Source organism: Spizellomyces punctatus, assembly GCF_000182565.1.
Source record: "Spizellomyces punctatus DAOM BR117 chromosome Unknown supercont1.6, whole genome shotgun sequence".
Lineage (NCBI taxonomy): Eukaryota > Fungi > Chytridiomycota > Chytridiomycetes > Spizellomycetales > Spizellomycetaceae > Spizellomyces > Spizellomyces punctatus.
The window spans coordinates 561,114-581,525 of record NW_015971542.1 but is presented as its reverse complement, the minus strand read 5'-3'; the positions used below and the strand labels follow the sequence as shown (position 1 = coordinate 581,525).

Here is a 20,412-nt window from a genome sequence, read left to right as displayed (position 1 = left end):
GCTTCACCTTTCCATCGCCGCTCATCGACATCATATTCAACCGTTTGGACAAAGTTCCTACTTGTGACTGACCGACAAACTTCCTACTCGTGACTGACCGCAAAGAGCACCACAAAAGAATGCGTCTAGCCGCACTATTTACCCTGGCGACTGCGACGCTTGCCTCGGCGGCGTCCATGCCTGGCACTTGGAAGAAGCTGGTTCATAACCAGTTTGCTTCTAACGCTCAGTTGACAGTTCCTGCAGCTAGCACAAAAACTCTGTCCGATGACAAAGTCCAAGCTTGGAATGTGCATACTCTTGCAGAGTTCCCAAACTACCGCCTTCGCGTGAAGGAGGAAACTAAGCTATGTGATCCCAATGTAAAGCAGGTATGTTATCTCCAGGTGCAACGCCTTTACCTCTCGTATTGGCTTGACTAATTGAAAAACCTTATGTTTCTAGTATGTTGGTTATGTTGATGTAACCGGAAAGAGCGACGATAAGCATGTACGTTGGAATACTCATAGATGACTTGCTGACAATTTGACGAACTGCTTGGTTTGTTTCTAGTTCTTCTTTTGGTTCTTTGAATCCCGTCGCAACCCAGAAAAGGACCCGCTTGTCCTATGGCTGAACGGCGGTCCTGGCTGCTCATCGCTCACTGGGCTGCTCATGGAGCTTGGTCCATGCCGTGTCAATCCTGGAGGCAACGGCACGACTCTAAACCCTGATTCATGGAACAATGAAGCCAATCTTGTCTTTTTGGACCAACCGATAAACGTGGGGTTCAGTTATACCGATGGGGAGCAAGTCAGCAACACTGTAGATGCTGCCGAGGATGTTTATGCGTTTCTGCAGCTCTTCTTGACCACATACAAGCAATACGCTAACCTGGACTTCCATGTGACCGGAGAGTCGTATGCTGGTCACTATGTTCCCGCCATTGGACACAAAATTGCCGAGGAAAACGATGCTCTCAAGCGCAATCGCCTGCTCAAAAATAGTGAGAAAGTGGAAGTGAACTTGAAGGGACTGGCTATTGGAAATGGATTGACAGATGTAGGTTGCGTTCATCAGTTTACTTCCACCGGAAAAGGCTTGATTGCTTTGAGACGTCTAACCTTCTGGCTAAATTATCTACCAGCCATTGGTTCAGTACGAGTATTACGCTGATATGGCTGCCGACGAAAAATGTAAGTAGTATGTTACGACCTGGTAGTATGTTTTCGTAGGGTGGAAATGAACCCTGCACATCGTCTCATCGTTCGACAGATGGCCCCATCTTGGATGACAGGGATATCGAGGAGATGCGAAGCAAGTACCCTACCTGTAAACGCCTTATTGAATCCTGCTACAAGTGGAACACAGCTTTCACTTGCGTGTATGTATTGATGGCGCTGTCTATTCAATCATGGATTATAAAGTAATTTTACCCTTACAGTCCCGGTGCCATTTACTGTAATAATGCCATGATTCAGCCTTTCCAGAAGACTGGGCTGAATATTTACGACATTCGCAAGAAGTGCGACCCATCCAATCCTCTGTGTTACTCGATTCTGACGGATATTGAAACTTATCTCAATCGTCCTGATGTCCAAGATGCTTTGGGCGTGGATCGCCAGTATGAAGGTTGCAAGCAGGATATCAACATGAAGTTCATGATGGCAGGCGACTGGATGCGTCCTTTCGTGCGGGACTTGCCGCCTTTGCTCGCGAAGGGCATTCGTGTCCTCATCTACGCTGGTGACAGTGACTTCATCTGCAATTGGATCGGGAACAAGGCGTGGTCTATTGAGTTGGAATGGGACGGATCGGCAGGTTTCCAAAAGGCAAAGGATTTGCCGTGGATCGCCAAGTCCACTGGCAAACAAGCCGGTGAGTTTAGGACTTACGGCGCTTTGACATTCTTGAGGATCTATGAAGCCGGGCACATGGTAAGTCAAGATGATGGATATTTGTTTAGATGAGGGAATAATAGTTAAACCATGTTTATAGGTGCCGTATGATCAACCCGAGGTATCATCGGAAATGATTAACATGTGGATTGACAATCGCAAGCATTGATTTAATTGGTCTCATAAATAAATGACCCACCATCAGGTGGTCCTGTACCCCTGTGGATTGCGTGATGCAGGCGTCTTTGTATTTATCAATGCTGTCCTCATTTCCAATACCGCCATTGTGCATGGTATTGTGCATGGTAAAATCAAGTAGATACATTATCCCCACTTAATCTCGGTGTAGTGCCTCAGCGGCACTAGCCACCTTTCGTGGTGATATGTGCAGATTGCTGTCGGAAAGTCTTCTTTCCGTTGCAGTGTTCTTTGTCAGTTGAGACAGCATGAGGTCCCTTCGGATGTAATTTAATAACATGCAATAAAATCATGCACCTCCTAATATAGTGTACCTGTATTGCGATGCAAATGGAGGCAAATGGGGGAATGGCTTTTCTTCCTGGCAGGCGGGAGTCGCGACTCCTGCCGTCCCTGATACTCCAAGGGATGTTGTTTGGTCTCTGGTGTGGTTGTGGTCTTTTGCTGATCGGCGACTCCGCTGTGCATGTCGCATGTTTTCAACAAACATCCGCTCCACTTGAGGTATATCCTTCTCATTCAAGCATGCTGTAAGACGACGGTTGTAAGACACCCTTCAAACATGGTGGTAGATGTGGAAGGAATCGAGCTTACTTAGTGTTGGACTTGCCAAGATTAATCGCTGTCGAAGTTTCACTGGAGGTCCGGCATTAGCAACTGGGTTTCCCAACACGTTCACATTCGAAAGATACGAGCAGGCGCTAAGCAAAGATTCCAATGGCTACAGCGCAAAAGGATGCCTCAGTCAGAAAACACAGCTCCAAATAGATGCGGCGGCTTTTACCTCCACATCTTGAATGCTATTTACTGCCAAATCCAGGGACTCTAAGCTTTTCAATTTCTCGAGCGGTGAGATGTCTTTGATATGGTTGTTGGTGAGTGTGAGGTATCTCAGGGACGACTACAATTTTCGAATTCTCATTATTATCGTACTGTTTATTCGTCTTGCCTTCTTCGCAACTTACTGCCAGCGCCAGCAAGCATTCGCCGTCAAATTCAAGTTGCTCGCCAGGATCCAACCGCTGATTGTCTAACTTGAGGTGCTCCAAGGAGGGAAGAAGGTGCAGGCCTGTAATACGACGAATGCGATTGTTGTGGAGATGTCTATACTTGACCAATGAGTAGGAAATTGAGAAATCGCACTGCCTTCGCGCGACTCGCGATGACAGACATACAGAACGTTTAACCGGTCTAGCCCGACATCCAAGCCTGTTATTTCCTCAATGGCATTGTTCTGTAGATAGAGTCGCGTAAGGTTCCGACAGCATTCAAGGCCTGTAATGTAGGTGATCTTGTTATCGTACAGGTATAGGACTATTAGGTTTAGATCGGTGAGCAATGAGCTTTTTACTTCACAGACATCTTTGTTACGCACCATTCAGATTCTTGCAAAAATTCAGATTTTCCTGTTGGTGATGGTGAATGCACATATTTTATTAAAATGGACGTGCATTCCAAACGGGCGACCATACCATCAACACGATGGCCTTCCCGACGAGCGAAACATGGGTGATTCGCTTCAGGAAAGTCTCCAGAGTTTCGTTTTTATTCCGCTTTTGAGTGGATCCAATTTCGAGAGTGTCTGGAGTTATTCGCATCGTTCTTATGGACTATTACCGGGTAATCACACTGGACTGATCGCTCCAAGCCAGAGATCGCCACGAGCGCGTAATCGCTTACTCAAGGCGTGTTTGTCAAATCGAGACTTGGGCAGACTGCTGAAGAAGCAAAACCTCTGCACGTTTTCGCACATGTTCACAGGAGAACTGGTTTTGAGCGAGAACGTTCAAGGTAAGTACTTGTGGATGAAGACTGTTTGCAACGTATTCATGTTCACGCATATCGATGTTTGAATTTCACCCTAAATAAACAAATATTTACGTTCCAAGATAACCAATGATGGCATATCTGTCTTGATGGGCTATTCAATGCCACTATCTACTATAAACTCATCTGTGGCCATCCTTTATGCCAGATCTGCCAGAGATCAACCAGCAATGGCTTTTGTCACGTGTTTATGTGATCACCGCTTACGCCGGCTTTGCCAACTCTTGCCGACCACTATCTGTGATCTGCTCTGGGGTGTGGAGCCATGGCATCTTCCAAACGCCTAGATGGAACGACGTCCAAGAATACGGCAACCTGGGAGGACGTGCCCGTCAAAGCTGCGCACCCACATTCTGGAGCTCCTACACGTCTCGCCTCACTAGGGACACTTTTGAGAAATGTGCTTTTCGATCGCAGGTACTATTGGGTGATGGCAGTCAGCGTCCTCGCCTTCGAGTGCCTCGCGACTGGAATAATAATCAAGAAAGTTCCATGTATGTTGTGCTGTTTCCTGTTTAGTGGAACAATAGGTTTACGTGATCCGCGAGTAGATACAGAGATCGACTGGAAAGCCTATATGCAAGAAGTGGAAGGGTATCTTGCTGGCGAACGGGATTACACCAAGCTTAAGGGCGACACTGGGCCATTGGTGTAGGTTCCACACAAACCTGGGAGATTATTTAATCATCCTTTGATTTCAGCTTTATCTTTTCACTCCACAGCTATCCAGCCGGTTTTGTTTATGTGTATTCTGGGCTATACCATTTGACTTCCCAGGGATTCGACATACGTTTGGCTCAGTACTACTTTGCAGGGCTCTACTTGTTGACCCTTACAGCTGTCCTAGTGCTTTACCGCCAGTCCACTCTGGTCAGCAGTCTACAAGCCTTTTCGTTTGGTGAACTGTGTGTAATCCGTGATGTTCCACATTTTTTAGATGCCTCCATATATTCTACCGCTATTGGCGTTTTCAAAGCGACTTCATTCAATATATGTTCTCCGGCTTTTCAACGATCCCGTCGCCATGTTCCCTCTCTATCTTTGTATGCTGGCCATGGTGAAAAGCAGGTGGCAGTTGGCCGCTGTGCTCTACAGGTACTTCCACGTGTGACCCTTAATATTCTAATGTGCCTAACGCTAAATTCGCAACCAGTCTCGCCTTATCTATTAAAATGAACATCCTTCTTTTTGCGCCTGGTTTTGCTTTGTTGACCTTTCAAGCTGTTGGTTTTCAACAGTCGGTGGTAAATGCATTCCTTGCTCTCCTTGTGCAAGTACGTGGTTTTATCGACGAAAAACGCTCCAGGGATTGTTCGGTACTAACCCACCTTCTCAGGTAATATTGGCTGTGCCTTTCCTGATCCATCACCCTTCATCATACCTTATTCGTGCCTTCGATTTTGGTCGAGTCTTCCTGTACAACTGGACCGTAAACTGGCGCTTCATGGACGAATCAGCATTTCTGAGCAAGAGCTTCGCGAATGGGTTGCTCGCCGCACATGTTTTGTGGCTTGCGCTCTTCATTGTCAAATGGTGTAAACCATATGGAGGACTTCTGAACGTGTTGCGGAGCGGATTCAATCGCCCCGGCCGCGTTCACGAGAAGATGTCGGCTGATCGTATGCCTTTCCGTTTGTGTGCTTATGGTTCTGCTTGCTGTGACGAACTTCTCTATGTTTCTATCGTAGATATCATGTTCATCATGTTCACCTCCAACCTGATAGGGGTTACATGCGCACGATCGCTGCATTACCAATTTTGGTCTTGGTATGCCCATGGTTTGCCGTATCTCGTCTGGCGAGTGAGGGGCCGTGCATCACTAGGGGTTAACGGGCTGCCAGCTATCCTGGGGCGGTAAGGCTATTGGACTCTCACAAAATTATCTGTTTCGAAATTATACTGATCAGAACTTATATTTAAGTGTATTGATTTTAGCGACTTTAGAGTACGCTTGGAATAAGTACCCATCTACTAGTCTGTCATCAGGATTGATGTTGGGATGCCACCTAGCATTGCTGGTGGGTCTAGCTCTCACTGCCAGTAATGGCTTCCCACAGATACGTGCAGGCCAGAACGCATTAAAGGATGAAGATGATAATATCTTAAAAGAAAAGTCTCTCTAAAGTAGCCGTGACTCTGTGTGTATCCGCCTATACATGAGTGATATCCAGAATTCAGGTCATATTCTAGCCATCGGCGGACCGAATTTTCCTTTTGCGTCAAGTGCTTTGATTATCTCCTCAGCTTCTGCTTGACCTGGGGCATCCACTTGGAATTCAGGCTTGGCATCGTAAGCCAACACCGCTACTTGAATCATTATATCGGCTGTCAATCCAAAACTTTGAAAAGTCCATGTCAGACGCCTAACATGCTACCAACAACTGTGGGAAAGCAACGCACATCTTGTACTCATCGCCGACGGAGTCTGTCCACCAGAAAGCGTGTTTTCGCCATATTCCACCCTATAATTAAATTGAGTTGGGATGAGACCCGTAACCGCTACTGCGCCGCAAAATCTGGAACATGCCTCCCAGGGAACATCAAGATATCGGTGCGCCTGATCTTTCAAAAATCGTCGCAGTGGTACTTTGAAACATGCAGCCACTTCTTCAGGATTTGGACGGGGGACAAAATCAGACGGTACCATCCCTGCGCAAGTTAAAATATGTGCACATCGAAACCATCAATGTTTGGCCGTCTTTCTCGGCCCGTACAGGTAGCGATTCTCACCTACAACCGGCGTGACCAGTAAATGGAATCGCGAGAGGAAAGGCGGGAGCACTGTGACGCACTACGCACAACAACGTCAGGCCTCCAAAATAATCGCTGAAACATCCACCGCCACTTGCTGCGATAATGCGGCTGTCAAGGACGAGTCGCGACTGCCCATGACGTACCTGGACACTGTCCTGTGAAAGACCAATTTCTTCTTCGGCTTCGCGTAAGGCAGTGGCGAGCAAATCTACGTCATCCGTCTCATGTCTACCTGTACGGCCAAGTAAGCCCGGGTTCGTATCGCCGCTCACTTGGACAACTAAGGCACCCCTCACCACCAGGCAGCGCAACTTCACCCCCGTGCTTTCTCAAATTTTTGGACCTCAAAGTCAGAAGCACTTGGATTTCGTCGCTGCTTGGCTCTATTATGAGAGGAACCAGAACCGCTGCCCTCCTTTCCCTTTTGAGACACCTGTGTCAAACCACCGTATCCATAACATCTTTCATAGATGATAACTTACCGTCCAAAGTTGTCTGGGGGAGGCGTATACCTCCTTAGGTTCTCTATTGGCGGAGGTGGCATGGCGAGGGATTGGATACAGATGGGTGGAGATTCCCAAAGATCTCGACAATCAAGTGGAAGACGGTCGTTGTTCCTCACGTCATCCGACCACCACGTGATGTCGCTTGCATAATCGATCACTGAGGTGAATTATCGAATAAGCATAGCGAAACCATCCCATTGCATATCACCCCAATATTCGCAAAAGGTCCTTGTCAAGCCCACAGGGACGGCCATCCGGTAAGGAGGGGACTGTTCAAGCGATGCAGATCTGGCAGTTCTACCAATGAACCCGATGATGTGCCGGCGAGGCTTTGTCGCACTTGGTTTCAGGGACATTAAGTCCTTAGCCTTTCTTTCCCCTTCAACCGCAGACAACCACCAGCAGCTAACGTCTGATCCCCAGCTTATATGCATATTTTAACAGACAACGAATGTACGAAAATATCTACAAAATGCACGCTACATATGATGTGATCCCTCAGAATAGATCACCTGGTCCACCCATCGCTATCTCAAAAGATTCCGAGTTCCAATGAGTTGTGTTCTGGAGAAGTCAGAACAAGGAGATATTAGCCCTGATTCGCAAAAGCACAACCAAAACTACGATCATCAAGCGCACGCACCATATTCTCATCGTACTCAAACTGTAAAACTTCAGTATAGTCATCCTCGGCGATGTCGATTGCGCAGATGTCTTCTAGAATTTCATGGAAATCGTCTTCGCTTTTAATGTCCTTGTCCTCTTGTTCGACTTCCATCTCAGCTTGCAATAATATTTCGCGATCTCTTGCTGGTAGAGAATCCAAGTATCGTATCCTTTGAACAATCGCCATCTGCTCTCTTCGTATTTGCTTATCCAACTCGTGAAATGCTTCCTTTTTCAATCTCTGTAATCTTTGTCTTTCGCTGGAGCTGGCGCACGTTTTTCTTCTTTTGAAGGGGACATCATGAAGGGGCTGTCGACGAAGTCCGTAACCGGTTTTACCTACACAAGACTGTGGCAAACAGAGATCGTTCCTAGCGGTGAGCTTTGCACCACAAGGTCCCTCTGGTTACAGCCAAACAAGGACCCAATGAGGTCCACATACCATTTTTTCCTTTTTCTCCCAGTGCTTCCGTGCAAGTCGACTAATTGACGTTTTCTTCCTACCGTCACGCAACTTTTGTTCTGCGGTTGAATATCGTCTGAACTTTGTAAAAGCAGTCGAGCGCCGTTGTGATTTCGAGGGCGACGTAGGCTGCCGACTGGCTGTACATGATATTATCGTGGGTAGGTTGTGCATGTTTTACAAGTGTGTGTGAAAGTGAACCGGTGACGTGTGGGTATCTTGTCGCCAGAGCAAGGGAGAAAATAGGGGAGACCGGACAAGAAAGGGATACAATGAACCAGGGAAGAGTTGCCAAAGTCTTGAGGGCCTGTGCAGGAAACAACGTCCTCGATGAAGTCAACCCAGAGTAAGACCGTTGGGAAAGCCACTGGGTGACCAAAGTTGGTGCAAAAAGTGTCTGAGATGGTGGGAAGGCAAGTGGACGAGTTCAGCTGTTGTCATGTCAACAAAAACAAAAATTCCCGATAGGTTGGAGCCACATTTATTCGGGCAACTTAACTGCAAGCTGCGCTGCAGGTTGAAAGCAGATCGTGTTGGGCAAATGCGTTGTCGCAAGGGCCATGTTGGCAGGTGGCTCCTCTCTGTCTACGTGGAGGCACAAGGCTATACTGGGAGTTCTGGGGGAAGTTTATCGCACATTTTTCAGTCAGCAAGATGTTACTCTCGTCCACGCAACGAATCATCCCCATATGTGAAGATTATAAAAGATACTGGCGGTAGACTTGCTGCTAGACGCTGGCAAGCACGCAACAGTGATGGCAGCATCGTTTCGTCAGTTTCTGTAGAGCCGGCTCAGAGTCGCATAGCTCCGAAATTGCGACCTCCGACAATTCGACCACAGGACGAATTCGAGCAACTTGAACCGGGGGTGACGAGCACCGGTGATTCATGGTTGCAGGATCTTAGTCTGCCTTCACCTCCTCCTCTAACTCCTGAAAACTTTGCCAAGCACGTAAAATTTGCGGCGACGTTGGAAGCTGATCCAAAGTCAGCTGCGACAGCCATACTCGCCGACTACGTTCGAAACAAAGACAACATTCTGCAGTATCTTACATCGGACATAACCTATCTCATCTTTGAGGAACTGGTTTCTCGCGGCGAAACACGCCAGCTTCGTTTGGTAGACTGGCATCGCTTGCTTCAACGATTGGTGGGATCGCGTCCATTCGATATGCCCTCAGATCCTCAGGACTCAAAACGTGCGACAGCGGTTTTGCGAGAGATCAAGCGTTGTGGAATTAATCCTGATGCGTTTGTTTACGCCTGCCTCTATCGTGCTATGAAGGACGACGTCCGTAAAGTTCATGCAGTCCATGACTTTGTAATGAACAGCATTCGAAGCAATTCTCTACCCCAGAGTTGCACTTTGGCAACCGATAGATCCTTTCGGACATTGTTAGCTGTGTATCTACGTCGTCCAAAATACCCCCTCTATATTCATCGTGCAAGAAACCTGTGGAACGACATGAAGGACGCTGGAATAACGCCTTCTTTCAACATATGTCTCGCGTTTCTTGAGGCGTACCGATTACATGACAGCAAGGTCGATGTCGATTCTAAAGGGGTTATAAAAGTCCACCGGCTTTTGTCCACGTTGAAGAAGGAAAAAAGAATGGAGCAAATAGCTACTGATGCTCTAATGATCGCCCATGATGCCTGTGGACATCGAGAAGCTGTAAAAAGGCTGTTCGACGAAATGTCATGGCAAGGATTTGAGCCAGGATTGTGCGTAGGCTGACTTGCGTTTTGTAACCGTTTCAAGTATTATGACTAACCACGTATGCTATTGTAACTGTAGCACTGCGTACAAGCTTTACTTACGTGCAGTACAAGATCATCTGCCAACGAATGGGGTGCAGTCGCTTCCAATTCGGACGTACGAAAAGATGAAAAAGAATAATATGGCCCTGGACGACGAATGTTTCAGAATTATTTCATTAGCGTATGCGGGAGCCGGCGATAGAGCCGGTGTCGCTAATATGCATAGCGCGCTGAGAACAGACTTAGCAAACGCGGGGAGGGAGCTGACCGTAGTGCCAACTTCTCGTTCGTATGATGCACTTATAGAGGCGTACAGCCGATTGAGGGATTGGGAGAGCGCACTGGGAGCTTTCGTGGAGCTTAAGAAGTTGAACACTTCAAAAAGTGAAAGCGCTGTCAAGGCTGCTCAACCGAAGAATGAGCAAGGGGATGTTGGTGATTCCGTGAAATTTGAGAAGGGTCGGTTCAATTATGAAGGCGTTTCTCGCAAAGTTCTCCGTTATGTTGCGAGTGCTCTAGGAAGTAAGGGTCGTATAGCCGAAGGGAAAGCATTCTTCCTGGAACAAGTGCTTTGTCCTGCGCGCTTGGAGGCGTATTGGGGTAGAAAGCTGGCGGGCGAGCAAAAGCGTCTTCGTTTGCAACGGGAAATGGCCGAGCAAGCTGTAATCACTGCAGAATCAGGCTTGACTCGAGTCAAAGCAAAGGATCTCCAAAACTTGAAGCGACAGCTCAATGCGGCAAAACGGGCGGAGGAAAAAGGCGCTGAAGCTCAGATTGGAATGGATGGGCCGCTCCGTGTGGTCTATGAAGGATTCGTGGATGCGTGGCGGGAAATGGTGGAGGACGGCTACCCAGCCGACGAGCAGGCACACAAGTTGATGGAAATGGAAGAATTTATGAGCGAAATTTACGAAGAAGAGAAGCACCGACTGCAGAAGGTGCTCGGCAAATTGGGGATCATCATAGAAGAGGAGCCTCCGGTTGAGAGTCGAACGCTAGAGGACCTTTGGGAGGAGGAAGAAGAGGAGCTGAGTCCTGACAGGCACCACAGGATGGAAAATGTTCCTGGAGAACAAGTGGGCCAACAAGATGCGGGCATATAAAGTTATAGCAGGATGTATTATGTAGACCTATTGTATTAACGCATTAGCAAGTTCCAAAAACCTTTTATCTAGACTGCATTCACATCTAAATGTATGAGTCGCATAGATTTAGTGCATTTATAATTGCATTTTCCTGCGTTCACGGCCTTGTGCTGATGACGAGCTCCAAAAACATATCGTGGCTCATATTCACTAGCAATGGAATCCCAATAAGTTGAAGAAAACACTTTCGATTCGCACAAATGATCTTACCCCAACCGTCCTAAAATTATATCACAATAGAATTTGCATTGAGTGGCAGTTTGCGCAAGTATTCACCATCACATTAACCTACCCGATCCGTGTCGTGCCTCTGGAAAGCGTCTGACAGGGACTTAACGGTAACGCAACATGAAATGAAAGAGTCAAACGTGATATCTATTGATCCTATAGATAAATTTAATGTTGCGGGAGGTGCGAGGACAAAAGAACTCAACCCACCCCGTCGAGCAAACTTTCGTATCATCAAATCAACGATACGATCCGATACATTGTATCCAAACGCCAAAAGCGCCTGCTTCAGCTCGTTGCGATCAATTTTACCAGACCGATCGGTATCAAATTGCTGGAAGATGCGTTTCCAGTCCTCTGTCGCCCGTAAGAAAGCTCCGGTAAACATCTAGCTCATCGAAGAGATTTCTAGAAAAAATTCATACCAATGTAGCGCCAGAGGCTGGTGAACTCGTCAAAACCGATAGTTCCAGATCCATCACGGTCGAAGAGCGTCATCATCAGTTGAACAGTTTCCAAGGAGAAAGGAGACCAATCTCCTGCTGATCGCAGTTAATCACCCACTTCAACGAGACAAGATAACTCATACAGTCATACCGTTGATCAAAGCCTGTTGCAATTCTTGGGGATTAACGTGGCCGGAGCGGTCTGCATCTACAGCTTTGAACCAGTTCCATAACTGTGGATCGGCACCTGCGTATCGAGCTTCAGCGCGACAGGAAGCGAATCTATAATTGCGCGTGAATGGCAGGCTTACCTGGAGGCGGATTGCCTGGTGCCGCGCCACCGTACGGTGCACCGTATGCAGGAGCTCCACCATAAGGCTGAGTTGGCGCTCCATATCCAGGTTTCTGAGGAGGAGCATTGCCAGACTGAGGAGGCGGCGCTCCGCTGTATGGTCCCTGAGACGGAGTTGAATAAGGCTGTTGACCGTACGGTGCACCTCCGGAAGGTTGGGTCGGGGCTGCAGCCCCATAGGGCGGGTGCTGACCGGGCGCCGCATAACCGGCAGGACCGCCGGCGGGACCACCGTGAGGAGCCCCGTATGGGGCCTGGGTTGTGGGTGGGTATCCTGCGTAACCTGGCTGCGAAGGCGCATTATACTGTCCACCGGCAGGAGGCGGCGCTGTGGCAGGAGGAGTGTAGCCGCCGGGGTATTGTTGGTATGGGTACGACATGATCAGTAGGTGTTTTGCAAATGCCAAGATACACGATGACCAACGCGACAACCTGGACGACTGTCCAAATTCGAAGATTCCGCCAAGCATCCGGATTGATCCCAGCCGCTTTCCAGATGGAATGCACTTTCTGGCACAGTGACTAAAAGAAAACAATTTACGATGCCCACGTCTGGAAAGGAGAGCAGACTTTCAACTGCAGATCTTTTACCATCAGGTTAACGTTAACAGCCATGACAGAAACTGACGGTCGCGCTAAAGCCGGTGGGTTTGATGCCAAAGCCGATGCTACTCTGGTATTCGAGACGACGAACGATGTGAAGGTCGTCAGCACGTTTGATCAAATGGGTTTGAAGGAAGATCTACTTCGGGGGATCTACGCTTACAGTGGGTTATGAGAGTCTTTGAGATCGGAGAAAAGCTCGGGATGTACTCGGTTCTTGACACGCAATTTTTTTGTAGACTTTGAGAAGCCCTCTGCCATCCAGCAGCGTGCAATTTACCCCATTATCAGCGGGCGCGATGTGATCGCCCAGGCGCAATCTGGAACTGGTAAAACGGCAACCTTCTCCATTTCCGTCCTCCAGAACATCGATACGACCACCCGCGAGACGCAAGCCCTTATTCTCTCCCCTACCCGTGAGCTTGCCACTCAAATCCAAAGTGTAATTTTGGCACTGGGTGACTACATGAACGTTCAGTGCCACGCATGTATCGGTGGAACAAGCATAGGCGAGGACATTAGGAAGCTGGATTACGGTCAGCACATTGTTTCGGGAACCCCAGGCCGTGTCTTTGACATGATTCGACGTCGTCATCTTCGCACTAGAAACATCAAGATGCTGGTTCTTGACGAGGCAGATGAGATGTTGAGCAAAGGATTCAAGGAGCAAATTTACGATGTGTATCGATACCTCCCTCCACAAACTCAAGTAGTACTACTCAGTGCTACATTGCCACACGATGTCCTGGAAATGACCACAAAATTCATGCAAGACCCTGTCCGCGTGCTTGTCAAGCGTGATGAGTTGACATTGGAAGGAATCAAGCAGTTTTTTGTAGCCGTTGAGAGGGAAGAATGGAAGTTTGATACGCTTTGCGATCTTTACGATACCTTAACGATTACTCAAGCGGTGATCTTTTGCAATACTCGTCGTAAGGTACGGGACAGCAACAGAAAAGTGTACAGAAGAGAGATCAGCGGTTAACTATCATCTACGCATTACTCTGTTTAGGTTGATTGGTTGACTGAAAAGATGAGGGAAGCCAACTTTACTGTATCTTCGATGCATGGTGAAATGCCTCAAAAGGAACGTGATGCGATTATGCAAGAGTTCCGACAGGGTGCAAGGTAATATCATTATCAGTTACAATCTCATTCACCAGATGCAGATCGCACTTGAATTTGCGACTAACGTCGGTGGTGTGGTCTCTCTATAGTCGGGTGCTGATCACCACCGACGTGTGGGCACGTGGTATCGTAAGTATCTAGTTTTTTGTCGTTGCCTCCGCGCCCCCTCGTACTCAATGTTCATATCTTGGGTTAGGACGTACAACAAGTGTCCCTTGTCATCAACTACGATCTTCCCAACAACCGTGAGCTATATATTCACCGGTATTCTATTTTCTGCCTCTTGCTTATTTTGTGCAAAGCTTTACTTAATGAGCAACATTCTCTAGTATTGGTCGATCTGGACGGTTCGGTCGCAAGGGTGTCGGTGAGTCCAACCGCAGGATCCTTTCCATTTGCTGCCACACGCTAATCAACGATCTTTATAGCAATCAACTTTGTAAAGAATGATGACATCAAAATTCTTCGCGATATCGAGCAGTACTACAGTACGCAAATCGACGAAATGCCAATGAATGGTATGTCTTTCACATTTCTTTGTAAGGCCACCCAGCAGCAGCCCAACTCATTCCCTCTTGTGTATAGTGACGGATTTGATCTAATTTGGTCTCGCAATGTGTTTAATATGATGATGTTTTGTTTTGTCATTCCATCGGCATGTTCTATAAATTTATGGAAAATGTGTTGTCTGTAGGCCATTGCTTTTTGCAGGTTCCAAATATCGTCATTAAACCCGTTTTGGAAGCCTAATCCAGGAGGCTTTGCGGCCAGCGTTACAAAAGTTCGCGCTGAGTTTGTAGACGGAGGCGAAGTGGCCCTGCGCCTCACGGCGATCGGCACGGCCAGGGAGAAAGTCCCTAGCAGGAGAAGAACGAGCTGCATCCCCCCCAGGCAGATTTTGTCTAAAACTTTGGTTGTAATTTGCCGTCTCGCGCTCGGCATCCCGCCGACACTTGAACGCTCCAGCTAGCTCTCTGCCATCTACAGCAGTCAACGCGTTGTCCATCACCATCCGATGGAGGGACACTATCAACCCCTCGTAGAGGGAAGGTACGAGGAACTTTCAATCTGCTCGCTCTCCGGCGCGCGTGTTATTTCTTGCAATACGTTCGCCGCATGTCCGAGTATATTCATACCCGCACTCCTTCGTATATAGGCCATCCATTAGCAGCGGGTTCCGTCCACGAGATTTAGGCGGCCGAGGTTTGACTCGGTCTGGAACCGTCAAGCAGATAGCTCTTACGCGTGCTGGCAACTTTGTCGTCGATCAGTAAGTCGCGTGTGTTTGGCATGTCTTTATGCGGGAACCTGCATATGCTCATAGATTCTCTACAGGCCAGTCTCAAAGCAACTTTTGAAAAATGCCACTCATACAACAGGAGATGAATTCACACACATGCGCTACACAGCGGCTACCTGCGAACCCAACGACTTTGCCCAATCGTATACTTTGCGACAGCGTCAATTCAAACGGCTCACCAAAGTTGCTCTCGTCGTTACCATGTAGGTCCACGCGTTTTCTGATCTCATCTTGTACAAAATTCATCGCTTTTTTTTACAGGTATAATGAGCCTGATGTACTTTTCGCAAAATCCATGTTTGCGGTGATGAGGAATATTGCCTACCTGTGCAGCGACGAGTGCAAATACGGATGGGGCCCAGATGGCTGGAAGAATTTCGTCGTCGTGATAGTGTCGGATGGACGTTCTAAGGTTAACCCAAAGGTTTTGACACGTATGTAGCGTTTTCCCTTGCTGCGCGATATGGCTCGATTCGTTAAGCTGAATCATCTTTTTATCAGTTCTGGGAGTCATGGGCGCCTATGCTGATGGCCTTGCAAAGAGTACCGTCAACGGCAAAGATGTCAAGGCCCATATTTTTGAGTATACCACACAAATCGCCATTGATAAAGAGCTGTATCCCCGTTCAGAAACAAAGGAGCACTTGGTTCCTACACAGTTGATCTTCCTGCTCAAGGAAAAGAATGCCAAAAAGGTACTTGCTTCAGTGTTCAAAGAACATACCCGGTGTTAAGCGCATTATTCCATTCGTCCACAGATCAATTCGCACCGATGGTTTTTCAATGCGATTTGTACGGTTCTTGACCCGGAAGTCACATTCCTATTGGATGTTGGAACCGTGCCTTCTAAAGAATCTTTCTACCACCTCTACAGAGGTAATTATATCACCAGTCAAAGCAGTTTACACCTGTATGTTTATTGCTAAGATCAACGGATCCTATAGCGTTTGAGCGCGATCCTAACGTGGGCGGAGCTTGTGGTGAAATCAAAGCTGAGCTAGGTTCTGGCTGGAGGAACTTATTGAACCCTTTGGTCGCCACGCAAAATTTTGAGGTACGCTTGATCTCGACGGCTGATATTGCTGGACGGAATTTATTAATGTGACGCGCTTGAAAAGTACAAAATGAGCAACATCCTCGATAAGCCCCTGGAAAGCGTGTTCGGATACATATCTGTGCTTCCTGGAGCTTTCAGTGCCTACCGATATAAAGCGTTGCAAGGTGCTCCCCTGGAGCAGTACTTTAGAGGAGAACAGATGCACGGCGGTGCGGATATATTCGCGGTAAGTCATTTGGTAAAGCTTTTAAGCGTGACGATGCTGAAGGAGACGATTATGCTTCACAGGCTAACATGTACTTAGCGGAAGATCGTATTCTTTGCTTCGAACTCGTAACAAAAGCAAGAGATAGCTGGTTGCTCAAGTACTGTAAGGTAAGTCCCGGAAATCATGAGGTCAACCAACATTTTAATCCGTGACTAACGATAGTCACGTGTTGAAGGATGCTCGCGCCGAGACCGATGTACCGGACCAGCTTCCGGAGCTCATCTCACAACGCCGACGTTGGTTAAACGGGTCATTTTTCGCTGGTCTCCACGCCACTTGGAACTGGAGCAAAATATTTGTAAGTATTGTGAACGGTCTTCCTACGTGTCGCTGTATAGTTTATCTCTCGTTCATAGCGGTCTGGACATTCTACCGGACGGAAGGCTGCTCTCCTTGTGGAGTTCTTTTACAACGCCATCAATCTTCTTTTCAATTGGTTCGCCCTTGCTAACTTTTACCTCGCGTTCTACTGTAAGTGAGATTGTACAAAAACATGTCAAACGTGTTAAACTTACCGAGCTGTCCTCGCTACAGTTCTTTTCGATGTCGCGGACGATAGCAGTGACACAGATCCTTTCTACCCACATTCCGAAATCGTCTTCCAGATTGTCCGCGAGCTTTACATTTTTGCTATTGTCTGCATATTTGTCAGTTCTCTTGGTGAGTAAATGGGTGATGGAGAGAATTGAAGAGGCGTGTTAACACTTCATTTGTGAATGATCCTAGGCAATCGACCTCAAGGTTCTAAATGGCTGTATACTTCAATCGTGATCGGATTTACACTCATTATGGGCTTGATGCTCTTCCTGGGCGGGTGGACGGTTTATGTATCTATCAAATTCGCCATCCAAACCATCGACGAGCAGCGAGTTAGCTTCTTCCGGTACTTTCGTGATACGCCTGCATTCCGCGATATTGTGATCTCGCTTGGATCAACATATGGACTTTACATATTTGCGAGTCTTGCCCATTTTGACCCATGGCATGTTGTCACGTGCATGTTCCAATACCTCCTCCTTCTGCCTACCTACATCAATATTTTCATGATTTACGCATGTAAGCGCTTTATTCTCCTTTAACGGATAAGGCGACACACTGACTTTTGAATGGACTCTAGTCTGCAACCTGCATGATGTTTCATGGGGCACGAAGGGAGATAACGCGCCTGATCTCGGCAGCGTCACGGTGAAGACAACCGCTGACGGCAAGCAGATTGTGGAAGTTGAGATGCCGCTCACAGATGACGACCTCGACGAAGCATACGGGGCATTCGCGCGCCAGCTAACTAAGCAACGCGAGGAGTTGCACGCTCCCGCTACGGACAAACCAGCAACCAATCCGCAAACGCAACAAGAGGACGATTTTAAAATCTTCCGGACGCGGGTTGTTTTGTGTTGGATGATGACCAATGCGTTACTCATTATTTTGTTCACGAACAAAACAATTGTGAACAAACTCTTCCCCCACAAATCGGGCACCTCCGTGAACCCATACCTGACATTCCTCTTTTGTAAGTCGCTTGGTTTGTTATCCTTCTTTAAGGATCCGTTATGCTGATTAGACTATCGATTAGGGAGTGTCGCCGTTCTCAGTGCCATCCGGTTTATTTCCAGCATGATTTATCTGATAGGATATTGGAAAACGAGGATTGGGGAGAAGGCAGGTGGGCGCGGTAATGGCATTGCCCCCACGTATTCTGGACCCGACGCAGTATAGACAGCATAGCAATCCGATAGAGAGCAGTTAGCTGTACGCCGTGAAATTGTTGTTATGTGTGTAGCTTTTTTGTAGACGTTTTTGTATTATTGTCCGTCTTGTATTATGCGTATTGTTTACAGATGTATTTTGGGGTATCGTGCAAAGACATGCTCCTAAAGTCTATATGACTTTGCATAAATTAGGGGGAAAAGTAAGGGTGACTCGCTCATCACACTGGTTTGCCCTGAAAGGCATTCACCAGTGCTTGCCGTCGTTTAAATGCCAACACCACCTCCACCGCTGCGTAGACAGGCTGCACCGCCATAGGTGTCGGCCGGTGCAGTCGTATAGCGTTGAAGACAAGGTCTGCCTCCTCGTCCTTTGTCAAAGGTTTGTCCAAAACAGGATCCCCGGCACCAAACCCTGACGGGCTCCCCGTCCCTATTCTTGCCACGCCATTCAACTTCCCCACCGGCGTGCCAGCTCGAGAATCACCCGCTGCACACAAAAAGGTCTCCGCATTGGAAGGGATTTCATATACTCAATAATATCAGAAGTTGAGCACTTACGCTTGAAACCTCTCCCCATGTTCTTTGCTTGATGCTCCTGAAACAGAATATCATACTGTTGTGATCGGCCCTGAACTGCTCGTTTGGCACCAACAGAGTGAATCTTGCATGTTATGGATCGGGTACAGAGTGCACCGGAATCCAGACGAACTCCGCACTGTTTATCCAGGTCAATAGGCCCTGGAAGGTAGAGATCTGGTCAATTCCTTGTCCATCATAGGTAACGTCAATTGCCCGACCTTTGACAGCTCTTGTGGCTTTCGATAACTTTATGGGTTTGTCAATTTTCTCGGATTTGTCGGCTTTGTCAGTTTTCTCAGCTGTCAAAGAGGCAAATACTGAGATGCGCCATCAACGAAAGAGTTATCTAGTGGCGCGGTTCATACCATCGCTCGCACTTGCTGAATTCGTCTCAAGCTTTTTTCGCTTTTTCTGTATTAAGCTGATGGGTTTTGGAGGCTCCATGGATAGTTGGTGCGGTTCAGTTACTGGGGTGCTCGTGCAGATTTCTATCAAATGATGATGGTCTCCGTTATGAAGGATTGTCTATATTCTTTTCTTTTGACAACTTACTCAAATGATCAGCAAAAGCAGTTTGTAGAATGGATTTATTGCAGTTGTTACAGCAGACTACTACTGGGGGCTCGGCTATCGATAAGCCGAATGTATATAGGTCCTGCTCGAGAGCCGGACTTGTCGGACTTGATATGTTTTCGTCAGAATCTGATGAATTGTAATTCAATTAGATGCCTTCAAAACAGAAATCAGACACAACGGCAGTATGTCCGAGTTCCGCTAGACAGAGTCGTTGGCGTGGGTGAAATGTGCTCACCTTCCGGAAGACCAAGGCTATCTCGTAGGGTTGACCAGGTGAGATGTTCCTTCCCTTTGAGAACCGACATATCCACCATACAGATCCAACAACCGGTACACCGTATCAACCCTTTGCAGTCAGACCTCTAGATGGACCATGTTAGCTACGTTCTGCGGCAGGTGGAAATTCTCCATCATTCTTTTCCGCTGTTATTCGTTCATAATGACATGCACACATATCAAAATCTCACAATGCTTCTGCATATACACCTCTTCCTCCTCGTTACTCTGGGACTCTTGACCGCATGGAGCTCAGCTGAGCAGGGAGCGAGCCCGAGCCTCGTTGTGCTTCCGGTACGCATTATACCCCCCTTTTCAAACATGGATCTCCTCCAGCAAAGAGCTTAGACAACAGTACACACACACTTACAAAAGACTCCTTAATATCCTGTCGCTCGACAGCACCGGCGATTTCGTATGGTGAGTTCTGCTCAAAATCTTCAAAGTTTACAGTAGGAATTTGGCGAAGCTTGTTCAACCGGATATACGCAATCCAGACGAATTCCAAAAGGCGAGCTAGAAGAATCTATATTAATGCTGATTGGGCTTGCGTGTGCTAATAGACAATCGCAGGAGAGATCTTGGAATGGAGAGTGTCGTTGGAACACCTTCAGGCTCTTTAGTCATACCCTCTCACGTGCCAAACCCTGAATTACGTAAGTTATTCATGTTTCTACCCGACTTGGAGGTTTT

General features: G+C 47.5%; 10 protein-coding genes across 11 annotated transcripts; 5 read left to right on the top strand and 5 right to left on the bottom strand.

Annotated features, from left to right (window-relative positions):
- Positions 1-7: 7 nt before the first annotated feature.
- On the top strand, positions 8-2,411 carry SPPG_03916 (uncharacterized protein). The gene is made up of 7 exons (XM_016752165.1): positions 8-371; positions 445-489; positions 553-1,041; positions 1,127-1,175; positions 1,255-1,363; positions 1,424-1,916; positions 1,978-2,411. Exons 1-7 carry the CDS (start codon positions 120-122, stop codon positions 2,044-2,046), a joined length of 1,506 nt encoding a protein of 501 aa, XP_016608847.1. The 5' UTR covers positions 8-119; the 3' UTR covers positions 2,047-2,411.
- On the bottom strand, positions 2,104-3,706 carry SPPG_03915 (uncharacterized protein). Its single transcript, XM_016752164.1, has 8 exons — positions 3,548-3,706; positions 3,451-3,481; positions 3,251-3,389; positions 3,041-3,179; positions 2,860-2,976; positions 2,670-2,796; positions 2,390-2,603; positions 2,104-2,332 (listed from the first exon to the last, which is right to left on the bottom strand). The coding sequence occupies exons 1-8, from the start codon at positions 3,671-3,673 to the stop codon at positions 2,212-2,214; spliced, it is 1,014 nt and encodes a 337-aa protein (XP_016608846.1). The 5' UTR covers positions 3,674-3,706; the 3' UTR covers positions 2,104-2,211.
- Positions 3,707-4,142: 436 nt separating this feature from the next.
- SPPG_03914 (dolichyl-P-Man:Man(5)GlcNAc(2)-PP-dolichol alpha-1,3-mannosyltransferase) lies at positions 4,143-6,099 on the top strand. The gene is made up of 8 exons (XM_016752163.1): positions 4,143-4,396; positions 4,454-4,553; positions 4,625-4,772; positions 4,840-4,997; positions 5,056-5,176; positions 5,239-5,521; positions 5,591-5,756; positions 5,824-6,099. The coding sequence occupies exons 1-8, from the start codon at positions 4,168-4,170 to the stop codon at positions 6,023-6,025; spliced, it is 1,407 nt and encodes a 468-aa protein (XP_016608845.1). The 5' UTR covers positions 4,143-4,167; the 3' UTR covers positions 6,026-6,099.
- Positions 5,895-7,237, bottom strand: SPPG_03913 (uncharacterized protein). The gene is made up of 7 exons (XM_016752162.1): positions 7,139-7,237; positions 6,953-7,077; positions 6,800-6,888; positions 6,633-6,693; positions 6,430-6,551; positions 6,303-6,364; positions 5,895-6,241 (listed from the first exon to the last, which is right to left on the bottom strand). The coding sequence occupies exons 1-7, from the start codon at positions 7,198-7,200 to the stop codon at positions 6,082-6,084; spliced, it is 681 nt and encodes a 226-aa protein (XP_016608844.1). The 5' UTR covers positions 7,201-7,237; the 3' UTR covers positions 5,895-6,081.
- A 178-nt stretch (positions 7,238-7,415) lies between these two features.
- SPPG_09158 (uncharacterized protein) lies at positions 7,416-8,683 on the bottom strand. The gene is made up of 3 exons (XM_016757315.1): positions 8,271-8,683; positions 7,806-8,177; positions 7,416-7,726 (listed from the first exon to the last, which is right to left on the bottom strand). Exons 1-3 carry the CDS (start codon positions 8,463-8,465, stop codon positions 7,661-7,663), a joined length of 633 nt encoding a protein of 210 aa, XP_016608843.1. The 5' UTR covers positions 8,466-8,683; the 3' UTR covers positions 7,416-7,660.
- Positions 8,684-8,792: 109 nt separating this feature from the next.
- Positions 8,793-11,291, top strand: SPPG_03912 (pentatricopeptide repeat domain-containing protein). Its single transcript, XM_016752161.1, has 2 exons — positions 8,793-10,016; positions 10,090-11,291. The coding sequence occupies exons 1-2, from the start codon at positions 8,833-8,835 to the stop codon at positions 11,153-11,155; spliced, it is 2,250 nt and encodes a 749-aa protein (XP_016608842.1). The 5' UTR covers positions 8,793-8,832; the 3' UTR covers positions 11,156-11,291.
- On the bottom strand, positions 11,070-12,676 carry SPPG_03911. Of its 2 annotated transcripts, none has more exons than XM_016752160.1 (7): positions 12,183-12,676; positions 12,023-12,118; positions 11,851-11,964; positions 11,636-11,782; positions 11,490-11,581; positions 11,408-11,417; positions 11,070-11,347 (listed from the first exon to the last, which is right to left on the bottom strand). In XM_016752160.1, exons 1-7 carry the CDS (start codon positions 12,601-12,603, stop codon positions 11,295-11,297), a joined length of 933 nt encoding a protein of 310 aa, XP_016608841.1. In that variant the 5' UTR covers positions 12,604-12,676; the 3' UTR covers positions 11,070-11,294. The 2 variants fall into 2 exon arrangements, with proteins under 2 accessions (XP_016608841.1, XP_016608840.1); XM_016752159.1 differs by having other exon boundaries at positions 11,490-11,572.
- Positions 12,677-12,785: 109 nt separating this feature from the next.
- Positions 12,786-14,710, top strand: SPPG_03910 (eukaryotic initiation factor 4A-III). Its single transcript, XM_016752158.1, has 8 exons — positions 12,786-12,990; positions 13,066-13,763; positions 13,839-13,954; positions 14,044-14,083; positions 14,151-14,218; positions 14,284-14,321; positions 14,383-14,472; positions 14,540-14,710. Exons 1-8 carry the CDS (start codon positions 12,837-12,839, stop codon positions 14,554-14,556), a joined length of 1,221 nt encoding a protein of 406 aa, XP_016608839.1. The 5' UTR covers positions 12,786-12,836; the 3' UTR covers positions 14,557-14,710.
- A 46-nt stretch (positions 14,711-14,756) lies between these two features.
- Positions 14,757-18,493, top strand: SPPG_03909 (uncharacterized protein). Its single transcript, XM_016752157.1, has 15 exons — positions 14,757-15,004; positions 15,111-15,224; positions 15,290-15,457; positions 15,516-15,688; positions 15,756-15,949; positions 16,013-16,130; positions 16,199-16,308; positions 16,373-16,537; positions 16,600-16,686; positions 16,755-16,877; positions 16,936-17,050; positions 17,114-17,239; positions 17,306-17,635; positions 17,697-18,089; positions 18,153-18,493. Exons 1-15 carry the CDS (start codon positions 14,970-14,972, stop codon positions 18,293-18,295), a joined length of 2,394 nt encoding a protein of 797 aa, XP_016608838.1. The 5' UTR covers positions 14,757-14,969; the 3' UTR covers positions 18,296-18,493.
- SPPG_03908 (uncharacterized protein) lies at positions 18,338-20,302 on the bottom strand. The gene is made up of 7 exons (XM_016752156.1): positions 20,090-20,302; positions 19,679-19,805; positions 19,420-19,569; positions 19,233-19,355; positions 19,086-19,166; positions 18,847-19,026; positions 18,338-18,775 (listed from the first exon to the last, which is right to left on the bottom strand). The coding sequence occupies exons 2-7, from the start codon at positions 19,755-19,757 to the stop codon at positions 18,507-18,509; spliced, it is 882 nt and encodes a 293-aa protein (XP_016608837.1). The 5' UTR covers positions 19,758-19,805; positions 20,090-20,302; the 3' UTR covers positions 18,338-18,506.
- Positions 20,303-20,412: the final 110 nt, after the last annotated feature.